This window comes from Anomaloglossus baeobatrachus, chromosome 2, assembly GCF_048569485.1.
Source record: "Anomaloglossus baeobatrachus isolate aAnoBae1 chromosome 2, aAnoBae1.hap1, whole genome shotgun sequence".
Taxonomy (NCBI): Eukaryota; Metazoa; Chordata; class Amphibia; order Anura; family Aromobatidae; genus Anomaloglossus; species Anomaloglossus baeobatrachus.
Window position 1 is genome coordinate 325217728 of NC_134354.1, and position 19144 is coordinate 325236871.

At 42.0% G+C, this 19144-nt stretch overlaps 1 protein-coding gene across 1 annotated transcript in view; it reads left to right on the plus strand.

Annotated features, from left to right (window-relative positions):
• GPATCH3 (G-patch domain containing 3) overlaps positions 1-19144 on the plus strand; it is a 147599-nt gene that overhangs the window by 97161 nt on the left and 31294 nt on the right. The window contains exon 2 of the mRNA XM_075335905.1: positions 3930-4348. Coding sequence (XP_075192020.1) covers positions 3930-4348 — 419 coding nt within the window. The remainder of the gene's footprint in view (positions 1-3929; positions 4349-19144) is intronic.

A 19144-nucleotide genomic window follows, 5' to 3' on the forward strand; every position in this document is an offset into this window, starting at 1 on the left:
ACAGAAAGCCCATTGTGGAAATTCTAGCTTCAGGCGTAGCGTAAAGTGCCTCCATATAGTTCCGAAAAGTACCCATTATGCCAAATTTATCTAATACTAGCCCTAACCAATGCCAATTTAAATTGTCAAAGGCCTTTTCCGCGTCTAAGGTCAATAACGCAGGGTTCCCCTTTATCAGGCCCGGTCTTTTTGTTCCATCTAGTACCGCCAACACTGTGCGAATGTTGAATACTGCTGACCTATTTTTAACGAACCCCACTTGATGTGGTCCTACTATCGATGGGAGGATCAATGCTATCCGGTCTGCCAGGATTTTAGAGATTATTTTAATGTCTTGATTTATCAGCGATATGGGCCTGTATGATGAAGGGTCCGAGGGGTCTTTTCCTTGTTTGTGTATTACCTTTATATACGCCATATGGCCAGACTGTAGTAGAATTTTATTTCTAAAGTGTAGTTGAAAACTTTTACTAAAGTGGGCATAACATCTTCCTGTAGTATTTTATAAAATTCCCCCGTCATTCCATCGGGGCCTGGGGCCTTGTTATTTTTAAGGTTTTTCACAACTGTTCTCACTTCCTCCTCGTTTATTGGGGCATTTAACATTTCCCTGTCCGATTCCGTAATTGTGGGTAATGACAGATTGTTTAGGAAGATGCCTCCTTCTGTGTCATTTGCTGGCCCTTGTTCATATAGTTTTTTTGTAGAATTCTCCAAATATGTCATTGACTTTCTTTGGGTCATTGTGACTAGCCCCAGATGGGTCCCTCAAATGAGTTATGGATGTTAAAGGAGTTATTCCTTTTGCCATTTGTGCCAGAAGCGAACCTGCCTTGTTCCCGAATCTAAAATAATGTGATGCAATTCTCTGGCCCCTCATCCTCTCTGCCCTGTCCACCCACAAGTCAAATTCTGCTTTCTCTTTTATCCACTTGTTCCTATTACCAATAGATGGATTATTAATGTAGTTTGTGTATGCTTCTCTGGTCCTTCTGCTGGCTTCAGTGTATGCTTTAGTTGTTTTGTTTTGCAATGCTTTCACATATCCCATTTTTCTTCCCCTTAGTACTGCCTTAGCTGCGTCCCAGTATAAATGGGAGTTCTCCTCATGCGCCTTATTATCCCATGTATATTCCTGCCACCACATTTTCACCAGTTTTTGGAAGTTCTCGTCTTGGGCTAAGTGTGAAGGGAATCTCCACAGAATGTCTGTTCCCTTGGGGTAGGTTTCTTCTAAGTCTAGGAGTAATGGGGCGTGATCTGATATCACCAGATCTTGTATGTCGATCCTCCTCATTTTGTGTTAGTAGGAAATAGTCTATTCTAGACCATGTGTTATAGACGTGGGAGAAATGAGTGTACTCTCGGTCTGCCGGGTGTGAGTTTCGCCAAGCATCTATTACGCTAGTATGTTCTGTGAATAGATTCAGCACCCTGTCATGTGTCCTGGCTACCATGCATTTGTGTCCTGTGCCCGACCTATCTTCTCTGATGTTCATTACCGTATTAAGATCCCCTCCTATTATTCTGTTCCTCTCAGGGTCCTCCAAAACCTGCCTCTCCAACTCCTGGAAGAAAATCTTATTACTCTCATTTGGTGCATATACATTATAGATTTTGAGTTGTCCACATGGGGTATCAAGCAAAGCTTTTTGTATTCTCCCATCTCCATCATTTTCCTGTGTTATTACCTTACAATTTGCCTGCTTATGGAGTAGTATTAACACACCTGCTTTATTATTTTGGGCTGAGGATCCCATCACTTCTCCCACCCACATTTTGCACATTTTGCACATTCTGGTGAAATCCTGATTTTTCAAATGGGTCTCCTGAAGTAGGGCAATGTCTACTTTAAGCTTCTTTAAGTGCCTCAATATCATTCGTCTTTTGTGTGGCGACTGCAGGCCTTTAACGTTCCATGACACAATTCGCATCCTTATATATTTGAAATCTTACTTCTTATGCTATCTTAACTAAAACCTTCTTAAAACCTGTCCACCGCGTCTCTCTCTGGTGGTGCAAAAAAAAAAGTCAATTAAACCAAGAAAATAACTCCTACTGATCCCTTTTTCGCTCCTCAAAATATGTTCGCTTTCTTGAGCTTCCACACTTCACTTAAAGGCATGCTAAACATAGCTTCAGAAATATATACAAGTATCCCCAAGCCCTGAGGACTGAAAGTAGGTTGAACCTCGACCCAGTATATAGAGGCTCATTCCCAGGAGAGATGAAGAAAAAGAAAAAGGAAACAAGAGGAAGAAAGGAGGGAAGAATGGAGGAGGGGTCCAGAGGATGGTTATGGGAAGGAGAAGGGTCGTAAATTGGGAGAGGTGTGAATGGGATGGGGGAGTTGATTGGGACGGGTGGGGTGGGAGGTAGTTTGTGGGTGGGAGAAAGTGTTTAGTCGGGGGGGGGCAGGAGAGGGTTTGTTTGTGGGTGGCAAAGGGGGTGTGGGCGGTAGGGGGTGGAAAGTAGTTTGTGGGTGGGGGAGTGTAGTTGGAGGGAGTGGGAGGGGAGTGTGGGTATAGGTATGACAATTTATATCAGGGTACTTGTGGTCCTCAATAATAATTACTTCTCCCTAATTTGCTGTCTTATCTATTAGTTTTAGATGATTTTCTGTGAAAAAAGCAATTATTTGTTTTTTTCACAGTACAAAAGCTTACAATTTTTGGCGTTTTACCCTTGTTTTTTTTTTTTTGTTTTTTTTTTCCCCAACTGTGACAAAATGGACAAATCTTGATTTGGTTGAGGGGCATGGCAAACTCATGACGAGTGGTGGTGTTCGCTATGCCAGAAATTTTACTCCTGCAGGGACTATATACAGTATGAGCACCCACATCGCGTGCTACATACAGTATGAGCCCTCACACAGTACCCCTACATATAGTATGAGACGCCACATAATCATCCTACATTCTGGGGCCCTTATATAGAGTGTGAGCCCCCACATAGCCCCTATATAGTGTGAGCCTTCTATATATAGTGACCCTCCCGCCATAGCCTCTATATACCGTATGAGCCTTCAGATATACTGTATAGAGGTAGGCTAAACCCTCACAGCCCCCTATACACAGTATGAGCTCTCATAGTCCCCCATACACAGTATGAGTCTTCATATAGCCCCCTATACACAAAATGAGCCCTCACATAGCCCCTTATCTATATTGAGTCTTCACATAGCTCCCTATATACAGTATGAGTCCCCTCATTGCCTCTCTATATACAGTGTTAGCCCCTACATGGCACCCTATATACAGGGGCACATCCCATTCACAGATACACACAAAATTAATATAAAAACACTTACCCTGCTCCCCTTTTTCCACCTCTCTGCTCCGGGTCCCTGGTGCCCTGACTCTCCACACAGCAGTCGAGGTGATGTAACGTCATGACATCTGCTATCTGTCGCACACACTGATTGATGGAAGAGGAAGCCGTCTGTTCAGTCTTCTACAAATATATTCCTTGCTATCTGCATCCTGAGGATGCATTTAGTGGTGATATCAGGATGTGGGCAGGTGAGGACATGGTGCAGCCTACGGGCCACTGTTCTTAGTTCTTTGGCTGTCTAGGTTTGCGAACCGTCCTGGTACAGCCAGTGGGCCGGATAAGGACTGCAGACACCCTTTGCCCCTGTCTGCTTTAGTATAATTTATTGGACTTGTATTGGCCACAGATGACAATGAAAGCAGATAAAGAGATTGATATTTATCCACCATTGACTTAATCAAATTTCTTAATATGAAACTTTTCTATCAAATTCAAACCTTGTATTCTCTGTATTGCCAGTGCTTCATCAAAGCAGGTCCTTATGAGACATTGATTTTACGCTTCTTATAGTTGGGTAAAGGTTTATGGGGAAAACATGGATTTTTGTGCTTTGGTCTATAACATGTTACAATGTGTGTGTGCTTTTTCTTCCTCAGACCCTGCGCTCTTCCCCTACGAGACTCGACGTGAATTGCTGGGAGCCCGATGTTCAGACGATGGAGAAAAGCGTGTAACATCAGCAGAGTTGCTCAGAATGTCAGAGCTTAATCCTCCAGCTCTCATGCCCCAAGGAAATGTTGGCACCCCCTTGGGTGTATTCATGCAGCTAATACGATCATGCCGCTTGCCACCCAAACTTATAACTCAACTGGGTCTACAGTTTCATCGTTCAGGTCGACGTTATAGCAGTGTCCCTTATGTTTATGCTTGCACTGAAATCTTAGAAAAGGAAGAGGGTGTGTACACTGCAAATGGACATGAGATCAGCGAAGAGTGCTGCATTGGATCTAATGTGCTTGAGTCAGACATTCCTAGGCAAGAGACAGACGATGAGGAGCAATCCCAATCTGAAGATGTAAGTCCTGGAATAGCTGGTTCAGGTTACATGTGGCAAGTCAAAAATATATATATACTTCTTTTTTTATGAGAAATAGATGGCCATGTACTGTATATCTTTGATCTGTAGTGTCGTTATACTATTTTGCATCCTCCCCTGCCCAGGAGCTGTGTATGATCAGACCATGCCCCTGTACGGTCAGACGCTGCCATTACATAGCACATAACAGGGGCACATATATATGATTTATCTCAGCACAGATACATTTTTTTAAAAACGTTCAATTCTATAAATTAATATTATTCCAAGATCTATTGATTCTAAAGAACTTTGTGGGGAAAACCCCTTTACGCCCTTGGACCTACATATACATCCAAGGTTGCATCTGTCCCTTTAATGCAGGTTGTCATGACAGCACAAGAAACAACACTGAACAACACTGAAACATACTTTCAGTGAATGCTGGCAGAGCATTAAGTTTTCTCTATCGCTTCTTTGGGGGACACAGGAAGCTATGGGTGTATGCTCTTGCCACTAGGAGGCTAACCCTATGCAAAAAAAAAAAAGCTCCTTCTCAGTATTATACATCCACCGACCAGAGACAAGCAGGTTAATTTTTAGCTTAGTGTTTGTAGGAGGCGGACATGGGTCTGCGGTCAGATTCGTTTCCACCAATCTTTGCAGTTATCTTCTATCATATATTATGTATATAAGTGACACTACAGTGCTCTCATTTTCAGTGAGTTAAAGCCACTATCTCCCACCTACCATATGCCAAACTCTACAGCGCACCTTGTGTTCTACTCTACTTTCCAGTGAGTCAGAAACACTACCTTGTACCACACTGTCTACCATCTCGTGTGTCATCCTATTGTGATACACCTGCCTGATATAGCAGCGGGACTAATGCTCAGTCCACTTCTTTGAGTACAGGGTAAAACATTGTTCCAACACACAAAATAGGATATAGCAGCAGGCTTAGGGTTCTCGCCATGACCCACAGCTAACAACTTCCAATTGTACCGGGATAGTCAAAAATTATAATACGTGAAAGAAAAACAAATCCCTTTAAAATATTCTTTATTATCTAAATTTTAAAAATTATCCAGGTGATTCACCCGCACATACAATAATAAACACAGGGAAGTATATATCCGGGATAATAGATACCAATCCGTACCAAATAATATATACAGTTAAGGTAGAGGTCAGTAGGGTCTCATATTATAGATATTATTGCCCTGTTAAATAACTCCAACTGACCCCTACCTATCAACGGAGGGTATGACGCCTTAACGTAGCTGGGCGCCCCCGTTCCTCGACGGCTATCCCTCACTTCCCCTACAATTACCCTACCATATAAGGACAAAAAGTGCTACCCATGCTGTTTTTGAGGATCAATATATAATTACCAAAACAAACAATTGGTTTGTCTTATTCTACCCTCAACAACATCTAGAGGAGGGCTATGCTTGAACAAGATATGCTACAATCCCTGTTTTCACCACATTAACCAGCTCTTTTTATATTTTGTTACAAATCAGTATATCCGATCAATATAGTGCAATATATGGCTCTTATCTATATCGATTTGAAAATGATCCACCACACCAGGGATGCAAGCATAAATCCAGACCATACAAAACAAAAACCTGCATTAAGTAGACATGGTACCCTGGAACAATCCCAGTTTACTATCCTCGTTATGATAAACAAATGTCATGATTATTTTAGAAAATAAATTCATCACTTCCCTTGTTAGAGTGCATCTGCACAGCCTCGACGCGTTTCTCCGCCCTCTTTTTCGGTTCATCAGGAGGCCCAGGGAGAATAGGGAATGACAACCATTCAGAAGTGATAGATGTCTTCTATGGTAGTGGCTTCCGCCATTAAAGTGCCAATTTAAATAGATCATATCATCCAATAACAGGATACCAAGCATCCAGATACAGAGCAGGCTTCAGTCTCCTAGGATCCACGGCGCATGTCCCAGTGAATTCCAATGCTAGAGCATGTCAGTGCTTGACTGCGCATACCCGGATACGGCGTCATGGTTACCAAACCAAACTTCCTGTTACAATATCATGTCGTGCTGCCGCGCATTGGCAGCTGCCACAGGAAGCTTAGCGTAAGTAAAGCAACTGCTTCACGCATACAAATGACGATCACCATGACAACCAAATCCAACTTCCAGTTGAAACACTAAACCGCGCTACTGCGCATGGGCAGCAGCACATGGAAGTATTATGTATATGAACCGCCGTCATGGCAACCTATATTATTATTCAGTCCTCCATATTATCACATAACAGATCTAAAATAGCATTAGCCCCATAGTTCCCCTCTCTCATTATCATTAATCAAAACTTGTATAATGGGGTGCCATTGTAACACTGTTCTTGATCTCACTGATTCGTTCTTATTATTACACCTGCTCTTGAAAAACATTTTAGTCAACCAATCATTATAGCCTTTTTGATGGATAATCTGTCCACTTTTCCCATTATATTATTTATTTTGTTTACTGATTTTGTTTGAACATGTAAACCAATTATTAACTCTACACCTCCCATCAATTATGGCTTTATTGTTGCTAAATATAGATCCATCTAGATAAGAATGGTCTATATAGTATCCATGGAAAATTCAGCAGAATCTCCACTGGTTAAACAATGACATAGAAATACCTAAATCTGATCACCTGTAATTTGTGATACAATTTTGCTCCATACTATTTGCATGGAGTAATTTAAACCCCCATTTACGGGGTAACATAAATAGCAATTCTAACTGGAAATTAGATGCCAAACACTCTGAATGGAGCTATAAAAGTGAAATCCCCTCAAATAAACGGTGTATAATTCAATTTTTCATTAAGGCCACTCGGAAACTGAGTTCTCAACCAAAAGATCCACTGGCATTCCTTTCACAGAATCCTGTTATCCCAGTCACCTCCTCTTGGGTCTTATCGTTTCAAGGACACGGAATCGGACTGATTTCGTATTACCTTGATGAAAATCCCACACGTGTCTTGCTATAGGGGTGTCTCTTTTGTGTCTGATGTCACCGACATGTTCCCCTATTCGTCTTCTTAATTCCCTCCTAGTCTTCCCTACATAATCACGAGGGCAATCACATGTTGCTAGATAAACCAAGCCTTCACTTTTACAAATTGCGAAGTCTCTTAGGTAATATTTACGGCCAGTGCTCGCACTAATGACTGATTTACATTGTACAATCCAGTCACAATATTTACAGCCACCACATCGGAATGTACTCAAAGGTCTTCTATCTAGCCAAGTGCCAGCAGGTATAGGTCGACTGTAGTGGCTGTGCACTAACTGATCCCTAATTGAGCCCCCTTTTCTAAAAGTGACCATAGGGCAGGCAGGTAAAACATCCAAGAGGTCGGGGTCTGCTCTCAGAATTCCCAATGTCTGCGTAGGATTTAGAATACTCTTTCTGATTGGTCGTCATATGTACCTATAATTCTTATTGGGTCCCCATCTGTCTTCTGTCTATTATTTGTCTGTAATAGAGAGCTACGTTCATGGCTTAAAGCATGTTGAAATGCCCCACGAAATACTTGGTGAGGATAGCCTCTTTCCCTAAAATGTTTCCTAAGGTCCCTTGATTGCTCAAAAAAATCATGATCATTTGAGCAATTCCTCCTTATTCTAAGATATTGACCTTTTAGGTATACCTTTTTTTAGGGGAGTAGGATGAAAGCTATCCCAATGAAGTAAACTATTTGTGGAGGTTGGCTTCCTGTAAGTCTTGGTTGACAATGTTCCATTACTCTAAGCATAAATTTCAACATATAAAAATGATTGATGCGACCTATGAATTTCATGTGTGAACTTAAGATTGATATTGTTAACATTGATACATCACATAAAATCATGGAATTCTTGTTGGGTACCCACCCAGATGACTAGAACGTCATCAATATATCTTCCCCAATACAAAATGAGGGGAACCCACCATGGTGTATCAATGTTAAAAAGGACAGTTTCCTCCCACCAACCCAGGAACAAATTAGTGTAAGGGGGAGCACATGAGCTCCCCATTGCGGTGCCCCTGAGCTGGTGGAAGTACTTACTGTCAAACAAAAAATAGTTGTGTTAATACAAAATCAAGCAGGTCCAAAACAAAATTGTTATGGTCCCATAGAAAGGTTGCTCTCGATCGAAGAAAATTATTTACAGCCTCTAACCCCCTCTCATGTGGGATAGAGCTGTACAAGGACTCTACATCTATTGAGGCTAGATAAAATTCGCCTTCTACAGAGATGTCTTGAATTTTCATAAGTAAATCAGATGTCTCTTATGAAAGAAGGGAGTGCTGAAACAAATGGTCTCAGAATATTGTCTAAGTACACGCTGGCATTCTGGGTCACTGAACTCATCCCTGACACAATTGGTCTACCTCTGAGGGGGTCCAAGCCCTTGTGAATTTTTGGAATTGTATAAAAGGTGGGAATCATGGGACTCAATGGCACCATGAACTCAAACTCATTTTTTGATATTAAACCTCATCCAATTTCTCCAATAATCTTTCTTGAAAATGATTTGTTGGATCAGTCTCCAGAATATTATAAGTGTCTTTCGTCTCGGAGTATGGTTAGACACATTTCTCTGTACGGTTCATGGTCCATGAGTACCAGATTCCCACCTTTTATCTGAGAACTTAATGATATTTTGTTCTTTCAAAATTCGTAGAGCCAACCTCTCCCCTTCAGTCAAATTATCAGGACCTTTGTTGTGATGGACCTTACTTAATTCTTCTTCAACAACTTTTACGAAGATATCTGTACTATTAAGTTCACTAATTGGTGGTTGCCTATGACTTTTCTTCTTTAATGCAGTAAATGGGCCAAGACCTCTAACAGATTCTCCCTCCTCCAATAGTTCTGTCAACGTATTAACTGCCCCCAAATCCTCCAGATCAATACCCAATTCTGCACATTTCTCGCGATCATTATTTTTGAAAAATTTGTGCCACTTTAGTTTCCGGCCAAAAAGATGAATGTCCTTTGTCCATTCAAATTTATCGAAACCAATCCGTGGTACAAAGGACAAACCCCTATGCAGTAATGACCTCATATCTGAAGTAAGGGAACAAGAAGAGAGATTGATAATCCGTCCTGTCATTTGGTTATTATTTATGTGTTTCGATTTCTCAGGCCATATCGATTGGGAACATCCTTCTCTAAAAAAGGAGGATGAGGCGGATGGACCAGAAGCTGCTGGTACTGGGGCATTGGGTATTGTTGATCCTGATCTTGTTTGGCCCCCCATATTTTGGATATGTTGGCGATTTCCCCACCAATTCATCCATCTTCCCTTATTGTTTTGTCTACCACCGTTACCTCTTCCCCTTCCTCTATTCTTACCTCTAGATTCCGATTTTTCTGAATCTGAGGCTTCCTGATCTGATGAGGATACGTCTGTATATGCCAGTGCAGTATAGTTTGAATTGAAATTATAAGCCCTCTTGTCTTTAAAATCACCAAGATCCCTTGCAAACTGTTTCTGTTCCCTCCTTGTGAGGGTAATCTGGTGTTTTTCTACGTTGTTTTGAAGAGTGGCTTCTTTCCTAGCAAAATCTGTTTCAGATTTATGTTCTAGGGCCTTTTTTCTAAGGTTATCCAATCTCAAAGTAGAGTCAGACAGATTTTTCTTTTTTTTTTTCTAATACAATGGTCATACGTCTGACAGAAGACGCAGACCTCTGGGCACAATGTTGTTTTTAATGTAGTTCTCAATGGTCTTGACTTCCCACCAAGACCGTAAGTTCTCAAAGTATTCATCTTGTAAATCCTTAAAAATAGTCTTAAGTGATAATACCCCTTGATCTATCGAGGGTACACCGTCTACCGAAAAGACCTCCTCAGCATCCTCCAGCCAACTGTTTCCATCCAAGAATCCCGAAAGAAAGCCCGCCATGTAATCAACAGCTAATAACTTCCAATTGTACCGGACTAGTCAAAAATTATAATACGTGAAAGAAAAACAAATCCCTTTAAAATATTCTTTATTATCTAAATTTTAAAAATTACCCAGGTGATTCACCCGCACATACAATAATAAACACAGGGAAGTATATATCCGGGATAATAGATACCAATCCGTACCAAATATATACAGTTAAGGTAGAGGTCAGTAGGGTCTCCAGACATTATTGCCCTGTTAAATAACTCCAACTGACCCCTACCTATCAACTGAGGGTATGACGCCTTAACGTAGCTGGGCGCCCCCGTTCCTCGATGGCTATCCCTCACTTCCCCTATAATTACCCTACCATATAAGGACAAAAAGTGCTACCAATGCTATTTTTGAGGATCAATATATAATTACCAAAACAAACAATTGGTTGGTCTTATTCTACTCTCAACAACATCTAGAGGAGGGCTATGCTTGAACAAGATATGCTACAATCCCTGTTTTCACCACATTAACTAGCTCTTTTTATATTTTGTTACAAATCAGTATATCCGATAAATATAGTGCAATATATGGCTCTTAAGCCCGCTTTTCACACTACAATATTGGTATTTATTATCCCGGATATATACTTCCCTGTGTTTATTATTGTATGTGCGGGTGAATCACCTGGGTAATTTTTAAAATTTAGATAATAAAGAATATTTTAAAGGGATTTGTTTTTCTTTCACGTATTCTAGTTCTCGCCATGACCCAGCAGCAGGCTTAAGTGCTCTGTGCACCTTCCAGTGAGTCAGATCACTACCTGTCACTTATGGCACTCCGTCCACCTTCGAGTGTTGCAAAGGCACCATCCACCACAAACTCCTTGGTGGATTGCTGCAGCTGGCCTATTGCTCTGACCACTATCCAGTGAGTCAGACCCAACATCTGCCTTGAATCACATGCCTAAGGTAACAATGGGTTAAGTGCAATGACCACTAACCAGTAAGTTCGTTCCTTTACGTCTCAGGAGCCACATGGCTACCGTAAGAGTGTTTCTATTGTTCTATCCACTATTTAGGTCACACCATGAACCATGAGGTCGATCTCACGATAGCAGTCTAAAGAATCTGTCAGTTGGCTCCGCTACCTGCCTTTGCCTTCACAGTGGTTCACAGTACACTTCCAGGTACTCTGTCCATTATTCAGTCAGTACCACCTCCTCCTGCGTCTTATGTTGCGAGTCGTGGGGGTGGTTGAGTCACCCCAACTTCTTCCGCGACCTACATAGTTGACCATGGCCTCTGGCCTCTTAGAGATTTGTTCACTATTCAGTGATTCAGACCTCCTAGCGCAGTGGTCCGAGCTGCCTCAAGCAATACCATTGCTTCAGCTCTGGTTTGCAGGATGGTACTTACATTTTCTAATTTACAGACGTTGGATTACATCCTGACCTTCGCAGGCAACACACAAGGCATAAACTATCTTTTCCCAATCGTTAGTAGAGTCGACCATATCCTACTACAAGGATTATCATAAGTCTGGACAGGCTTCTACAAGGATCTGTACCCTTTTCAGTTTTCCAGGTGGTGTTATCTGGATTGTCCATTCTACTATGCGGACTCGCTACTCCACCGGCCCGTGCGGTATACAGGCTCAGCCCTTGGGCCCAGTCCATCCCCACTGGTCGTCACGACAAGCCTCTGTTTCCATCTCCGCCTGTCCAGCCTTCCGTGGCAGTTATACTCCTGGTACCCTTTCTATAAGTTTAGTCCTCAAGGACCAGATGACACTGTCAAATTAGTCAATCTGTTTTTTCTCTCCATACTGCTGCTGACCGTGTCACTGGATCTTCGTGCCGAACCGTTGTACTGGGGACCCTATCACAATAAACACTGTGTGCAGAATTATTAGACAAATGAGTATTTTGATCACATGATAATTTTTATACATGTTGTCCTACTCCAAACTGTATAGGTTTGAGAGCCAACTACCAATTAAGTAAATCAGGTGATGTGCATCTCTGTAATGAGGAGGTGGTATGGTATAATGACATCAACACCCTATATAAGGTGTGCTTAATTATTAGGCAACTTCTTTTCCTTTGGAAAAATGGGTCAGAAGAGAGATTTGACGGACTCTGAAAAGTCCAAAATTGTGAGATGTCTTGCAGAGGGATGCAGCAGTCTTTAAATTGCCAAACTTTTAAAGCGTGATCCCTGGACAATCAAGCGTTTCATGGCAAATAGCCAACAGGGTCACAAGAAGCGTGTTGGGCAAAAAAGGCGCAAAATAACTGCCCATGAATTGAGGAAAATCAAGCGTTAAACTGCCAAGATGCCATTTGCCACCAGTTTGTCCATATTTCAGAGCTGCAACATTACTGAAATATCAAAAAGCACAAGGTGTGCCATACTCAGGGACATGGCCAAAGTAAGGAAGGCTGAAAAACGACCACCTTTGAACAAGAAACATAAGATAAAACGTCAAGACTGGACCAAGAAATATCTTAAGACTGATTTTTCAAAGGTTTTATGGACTGATGAAATGAGAGTGACTCTTAGTGGGCCAGATGGATGGGCCAGAGGCTGGATCAGTAAAGGGCAGAGAGCTCCACTCCGACTCAGACGCCAGCAAGATGGAGGTGGGGTACTGGTATGGGCTGGTATCATCAAAGATGAACTTGTGGGACCTTTTCGGGTTGAGGATGGAGTGAAGCTCAACTCCCAGACCTACTGCCAGTTTCTGGAAGACAACTTCTTCAAGCAGTGGTACAGGAAGAAGTCTGTATTGTTCAAGAAAAATATGATTTTCATGCAGGACAATGCTCCATCACATGCATCCAGCTACTCCACAGCGTGGCTGGCCAGTAAAGGTCTAAAAGATGAAAAAATAATGACATGGCCCCCTTGTTCACCTGATCTGAACCCCATAGAGAACCTGTGGTCCCTCATAAAATGTAAGTTCTACAGGGAGGGGAAACAGTACACCTCTCGGAACAGTGTCTGGGAGGTTGTGGTGGCTGCTGCACGCAATGTTGATCATAAACAGATCAAGCAACTGACAGAATCTATGGATAGTAGGCTGTTGAGTGTCGTCCTAAAGAAAGGTGGCTATATTGGTCACTAAATTTTTTTGGGGTTTTGTTTTTGCATGTCAGAAATGTTTGTTTATAAATTTTGTGCAGTTATGTTGGTTTACTTGGTGAAAATAAACAAGTGAGATGGGAATATATTTGGTTTTTATTAAGTAGCTTAATAATTCTGCACAGTAATAGTTACCTGCACAAACAATATCCTCATAAGATAGCCAAATCTAAAAAAAGCCCACTCCAACTTCCAAAAATATTTAGCTTTGATATTTATGAGTCTTTTGGGTTGATTGAGAACGTAGTTGTTGATCAATAATAAAAAAAATCCTCTAAAATACAACTTGCCTAATAATTCTGCACACAGTGTACAGTTCTGCATTCATAGATCTGTTTCCTTCTCTCATTTCACTGACTTGGCCTGGCCATGTCTGGAGCTGAAGAGGGTTCTCATCTCTACCGTTCCCTGTTCTACACCCACTACGTTATAGGAAACATTCTCCCCTTGGGAAGCTTCTTGGGTTTTTTCATTTATTACTCCTTCTGGATAACATGGCTAAATTGTAACATTTGTTTCTCTACAGTACTCAAGCATGCATATTGTTGTATTTTCTTTTGCATCCTGGGATTGAGGCTTGGATATCAGGGTTATCCCCCAGGTATCCCACAGCCGTTTCTATCAACACGATCTGGGAGACACCTCAGTTCTCCTACCTCCAGAAACTGCGGGAAACTCGTGCATTTCAGTCAGTTCATGTCAGCGACATAGGCTACGGAAGGCTCCTTCTCTCCTTACTCTGACCTCACAGGTCTTAAGGCTCTTTTTATACTCAAGTGAGACTTTTCTAGAGTGGTCTTTACTCTCAGATTTGTTCTCGTAGCTTTCAATCTCACTGTCCAGTGGTGTACCATCAGTAGAGGCAGGCCACGCCACTGCTAAGAGGCCTGTGAGCTGGGGGTCCCAGCCCTGATGGAGGCTACCGCAGTGTGTGCACTTTCACTGAAATCATTCACAGCTTCATGCCCCCCGGGGCCGTCACCAAGTAGCTGATTAAGGCTGCTGGGGGTTGGCACTGTATAGCTGCAGGCTGGCTGGTGGCTACAACACAGAGATGCAGACTTGCCCACACTGCACAGCCTCTGCTGAAGAGGAGGGAGTGGCCAGGAAGCATCTTCCAATTAGAGAGCAGAAAGAGATGCCAGAAAGAGAACAGCCAGTCAGGAGAGGGGGCAGAGCTTGTTCAATACAGTGCTGGAGAAAGAAAGGATGAAAGGGAAAACAGTGCTGGAGAATGAGCAGAGCAAATGGAGAGCAACGCAAAGAAGACAGAAGTGGAGAACAGAACAAACAGAAAAAGCAGAAGATAGGATCTAAATACAGCCAGTAGAACCCACAGGAAGTGCAGCAGGAAGGCCAGAGCAGGCACAGCACAGGAGTAGGTGAGTATTTATAATGTACAAATGTCTGTCTGTAACACTACAGAAAGAAACTCCCCTCTACTATGACATCACTGTGTGCATCACCCCTGGGCTGTGACATCACCCCTGGGCTGTGACATCACCCCTGGGCTGTGACATCACTGTGTGTATTATCCCTCTACTATGCAGAGTTTTACTAAAGTTCCTTAGGCTATAAAGAGGGTCATAATTGTTACCATTATATGGGGGAGACAGATGTGAAAATTTATTTTTCGTGTGGTAAGGGGCACGTCCAAGGAAACCGCTACTTAAGGCCAAGTTCACACATTGCAGATTTTTGGGAGATTTGTGGTGTGAACCCACTGGTCTTTGGGCAGTGGACATTGCTCAGTAACAGAATGGTAGTTATATTCAGACTCTGTATGGTAATATTTGGTCATGTTGTGGCGGCATTATTTTGAAATGTATTACTATATAGATAGATAGATAGATAGATAGATACATATGAGTAGTATTATATATAGTAGTGTTATTGGTCTTGGTATGGTGGGTGTTGTTCAGTAACACAATATAGTATCTGTTATTTGGTAATTGTATGACTATTTTGTTGATCCATTACTAAAAAGAAATGTAGATATTTAGATATTTTTATTTAATTATTTTTCTGGTGGCAGTAAATATATCACTAACTACTGTGAGGCGCTTTGGTAGGACTTTTTTTTTTTTTTTATTTTTTTTTTTTGTACTGTTTATTCTGGCGTTCTTTGGTTTGTTGGCTGCAGCTAATTCCACTGTTTACAGGCCCTGTGGTGCTAGGCGAGCGTTGTGCCCTGCGCTGCTAGGCGAGTGTCGGGCCCTGCTGCGTTGGTTTGTACTTTTCTAAGAGGTTCTTGAAGGTATTCCAGCTTTGTTCTTTTAAAGTCAATGGCACAACGCTGTAATACTGCTATATAGTCAGCCGATAGATGGATTCCCACAGTGATAATGGTCTGTCTTAAGGATAAGACAGGACACTGGAAAGGTTGGAAAATTCACTTGATGTTGTGCAGTGGACTATTGCGAAATGAAAATTTATTTTACTCCTGAATCTCTATCTAAATTCGCAATTTAATCTTTTTTTAAATTCCCTATCCCTCCATCCCTACTCTAAATGCTTTATTTTTTATATTTTCTCTTTGCTATCACTTCATTTGAAAATCCCAGTGCATGCTTGGATGCTCAACCTTGACCACATCAGGGGGCAGAGACTCTGGGCATGTTGCAGCCTTTGCCCCCTCCCTGAAATGAATTGTCATCAGTGATGTCCATTTCAGGGGCTGTGCTCATCCCTGCTCAATTGAGTATACGCCGGCTGTCAATTCCAATGAATACTCAGTAGAATCTTGTAACTGTGCAGAATTCTTATCTGTGCACAATGGCAGCGCACTCACTTGCCAGCTCTGATTACAAGTGACAATCTGGCAACAGACCGCACTGTCAGTGCAAATGGTGAATATAAATAAATAATAAAGAATGAGCAAGCAGAGACCAGCACCGTCCCCGTAAATGACGTCACTTCTGACCAGAGCTGGTGAGGGAGTGCACGTTCATTGTGCACTGAGAAGAATAGTGGCAAGATTCTACTAAGCATCTGTTGGAATTGACAGCTGGTGCATGCTAAGTAGAACAGGGGATAGCCTGGCCCCTGAAATGGAGGTCACTGATGATGCTTTGTTTCAGCGAGAGGACAAAGGCTGCAGATTGACCGCAGTTTCTGCATCTTAATGGCGTTCACGTATCCCAGGGTGCATTGGAGATTTTCAAACAAAGTGTCATCAGAGAGGAAATAGTAAAAAATATAAAGCAGAGTAGTGAGGGAAGGAGAGAAAATTTTCAATTTAAGTATATTAGAAAAAAGATTTGGTTATGACAGAGATTTTGGACCACCTCTTTAATGAATCAGAGCCAATAAGTATAGGCCGCTTATCAGGGGCCACTGCTTTATGCTTCCTCCCCCCCAGGCCAAAATTTGCCAGCCAGCCCTTGATTCCCAGCCAGGCTGAGTGTCAGGCTGTCAGCATCTGCAACTCGGCGCCGGCGCGTCGTGTACATTGCAGTGTCCTAGAAGTTCCTCCTGATCTGTTGCTCCTCTCTCTGGCTGAACTTGCATGTCCCTCTGGCTGATGTAGCTTTACAGCAAAAGAGAGGAGCTTTGAAGGCGGGTGGGTGGTAGCCATTGGTGGTTGTACTACGTACGGGCGGCTCAGCATGGCGGCGGCACCTGGCAGAGACCCAGATGGGCGCATCGTACACAGTCACAAAACAGGAGTACAGGCTCACAGCACTGCCTAGACTGGTCCTCTGTAGATGGAGCTGGGGCCAGTAATAGTCTACTTACTAAACTGGTAGATGTATAGCCTGGCTAGGATAAAGATTAATTCATAATGTGTATATACGCCCCGAGTAACTTGTATGCCCCCACTGGCCCCTAGTAACATGTATGTTGCCCCCAGTAACTTGTATAGCCCCTAGTAACATGTATGTTGCCCCAGTAATGTGTATGCTGGACCCCAGTAACGTGAATGCTGTTTATTATGTTAGTATTTTATTGTCATTTTTTTATTTGGGGGTGGGGGGGGCGCCCTTTCAGACTTTTGCTATGGGGTCCCATGATTTTTATGTACGCCTCTGTCCCTTTGTTTTCTCAAGGGGACCCAAGCTTTGCCTTATGTTTTAGGATCATGGATTTGCATGGTAAGCTTCCCCTTTCTTATCTGCATCCTCGCTTCTCACTGTGATCATGAGAGAAGTTGCTCGGCTGCCTGAGCTCCCTAACACAGGCTTGTCTTCCTTAGGCTCCATGCTCGATATCTGGGTCTTTTTGAGTCTCTCTTGTGGGTATCCATTTCCTGCCATTTCTAGTGTCTTCAATGTTATGATTTGCCTTACCTTCTTCATTCACCTGTTGAGGGCAGTTGTTTTCTGCCTGATCCCCTTCACATATTGGGTCCGGTCAAATGGCACCTTCAGATTACGATTTTTCTGAAACAACTCCTTAAGAGTCCCATCTTTCATGTTCTTCAATGCCTTCTCCAGCATTTCAGCTCTCTTTCTGTTTGTCTGGGGTCTTCCCAAACATTGCTGTCAGAACTCTATCGCCAGCTAGCGGCCTCAGTTATCTGCAATCTCCCTTCCAGGTCCTACTAAAAACTCATCTTCTTACCTTCCCTTGGAAGCTCAGATCTACGCTGAAGGATTTCTTTCTTTATGCTTTTCAGCAACAGATTACGTCCTGGAAATCTCCTCTCTAGTTCTTATGTTTCTAGTCCTTTTCTTCCCACCCTTGGGGACTGTTTTATAACGTTCCATGGTTTCATGTGTCCCCCAGTGAAGCGATAGAGTAAAGATATTTTTTTTTTTTTTTTAGTACTTACTGTAAAATCTTTCTTGAAGCCTTCATTGGGGGACACAGCACCGGCCCTTTCTCAAAAATGTTTTGTTGGATCTACAGCTTTCACACTAATTGACCAGCTTCTCTGGTTGGTGGGTGTATAATACTGGAAAGGAGCTATATTATTTTTTTTTTTTTTTTTTTTTTAACAGCATACACCCATGGTGTCCTGTGTCCCCCAATGAAGGCTCAGAGAAAAAGATTTTACGGCAAGTACAAAAAATCTTTTTATTTGGTTGCTGCAACACTGCATTAAAATGCAAAAGCAGGCAATCAAAAAATCGCATCTTACCAAAAATTGGATATTTAAAAACATCAGCTCAAGACACTAAAAATGAGCCCTAGCACAGCCACAAGTGCCGAAAAATGGTGACAAGTGCGCAATCCATATAGTGAAAATGGTAAATAAACAAAAAGCAATTGTACAGTTGCACTTTTTTTTTTTTTTCAATTTCACCGCACTTATGATTTATTTTCCAATGCAATATAGGAACGTGAATGGTATCATTCAAAAATACAACTTGTCCCACAAAAAACAAGCCATCATATGGCAATATTGAAGGAAAAATAAAAAAGTTATGGCTCTTGGGAAAAAGGGGAGGAAAAAACTAAAATCGCCAAATGGTGAAGGGGTTAAGTCCTATGAATTGATTTTCCCATGTGACTGACCAATGCATACAATTTTTCTTTGTTGCCAAAATGAAATATTGTCTTCATATATGGAGCTTTAAAGGGCATCTCCCAGGAAAACTGTTGATTTTTAGAATATGCCTTTAAGTTTTAAACAATTAAGGTTAGGCATCTGTAACATCCACAATAAGAGGGCATTGTGCGCTAAACTGATGCTGTATGTCACATCCACCTGAATATAAAACTGTTTACGCATTCCACTGAATAATACATTTTACCAAAAGCACAAAACAATATACTAGCATGACCGCTGCAGCTAA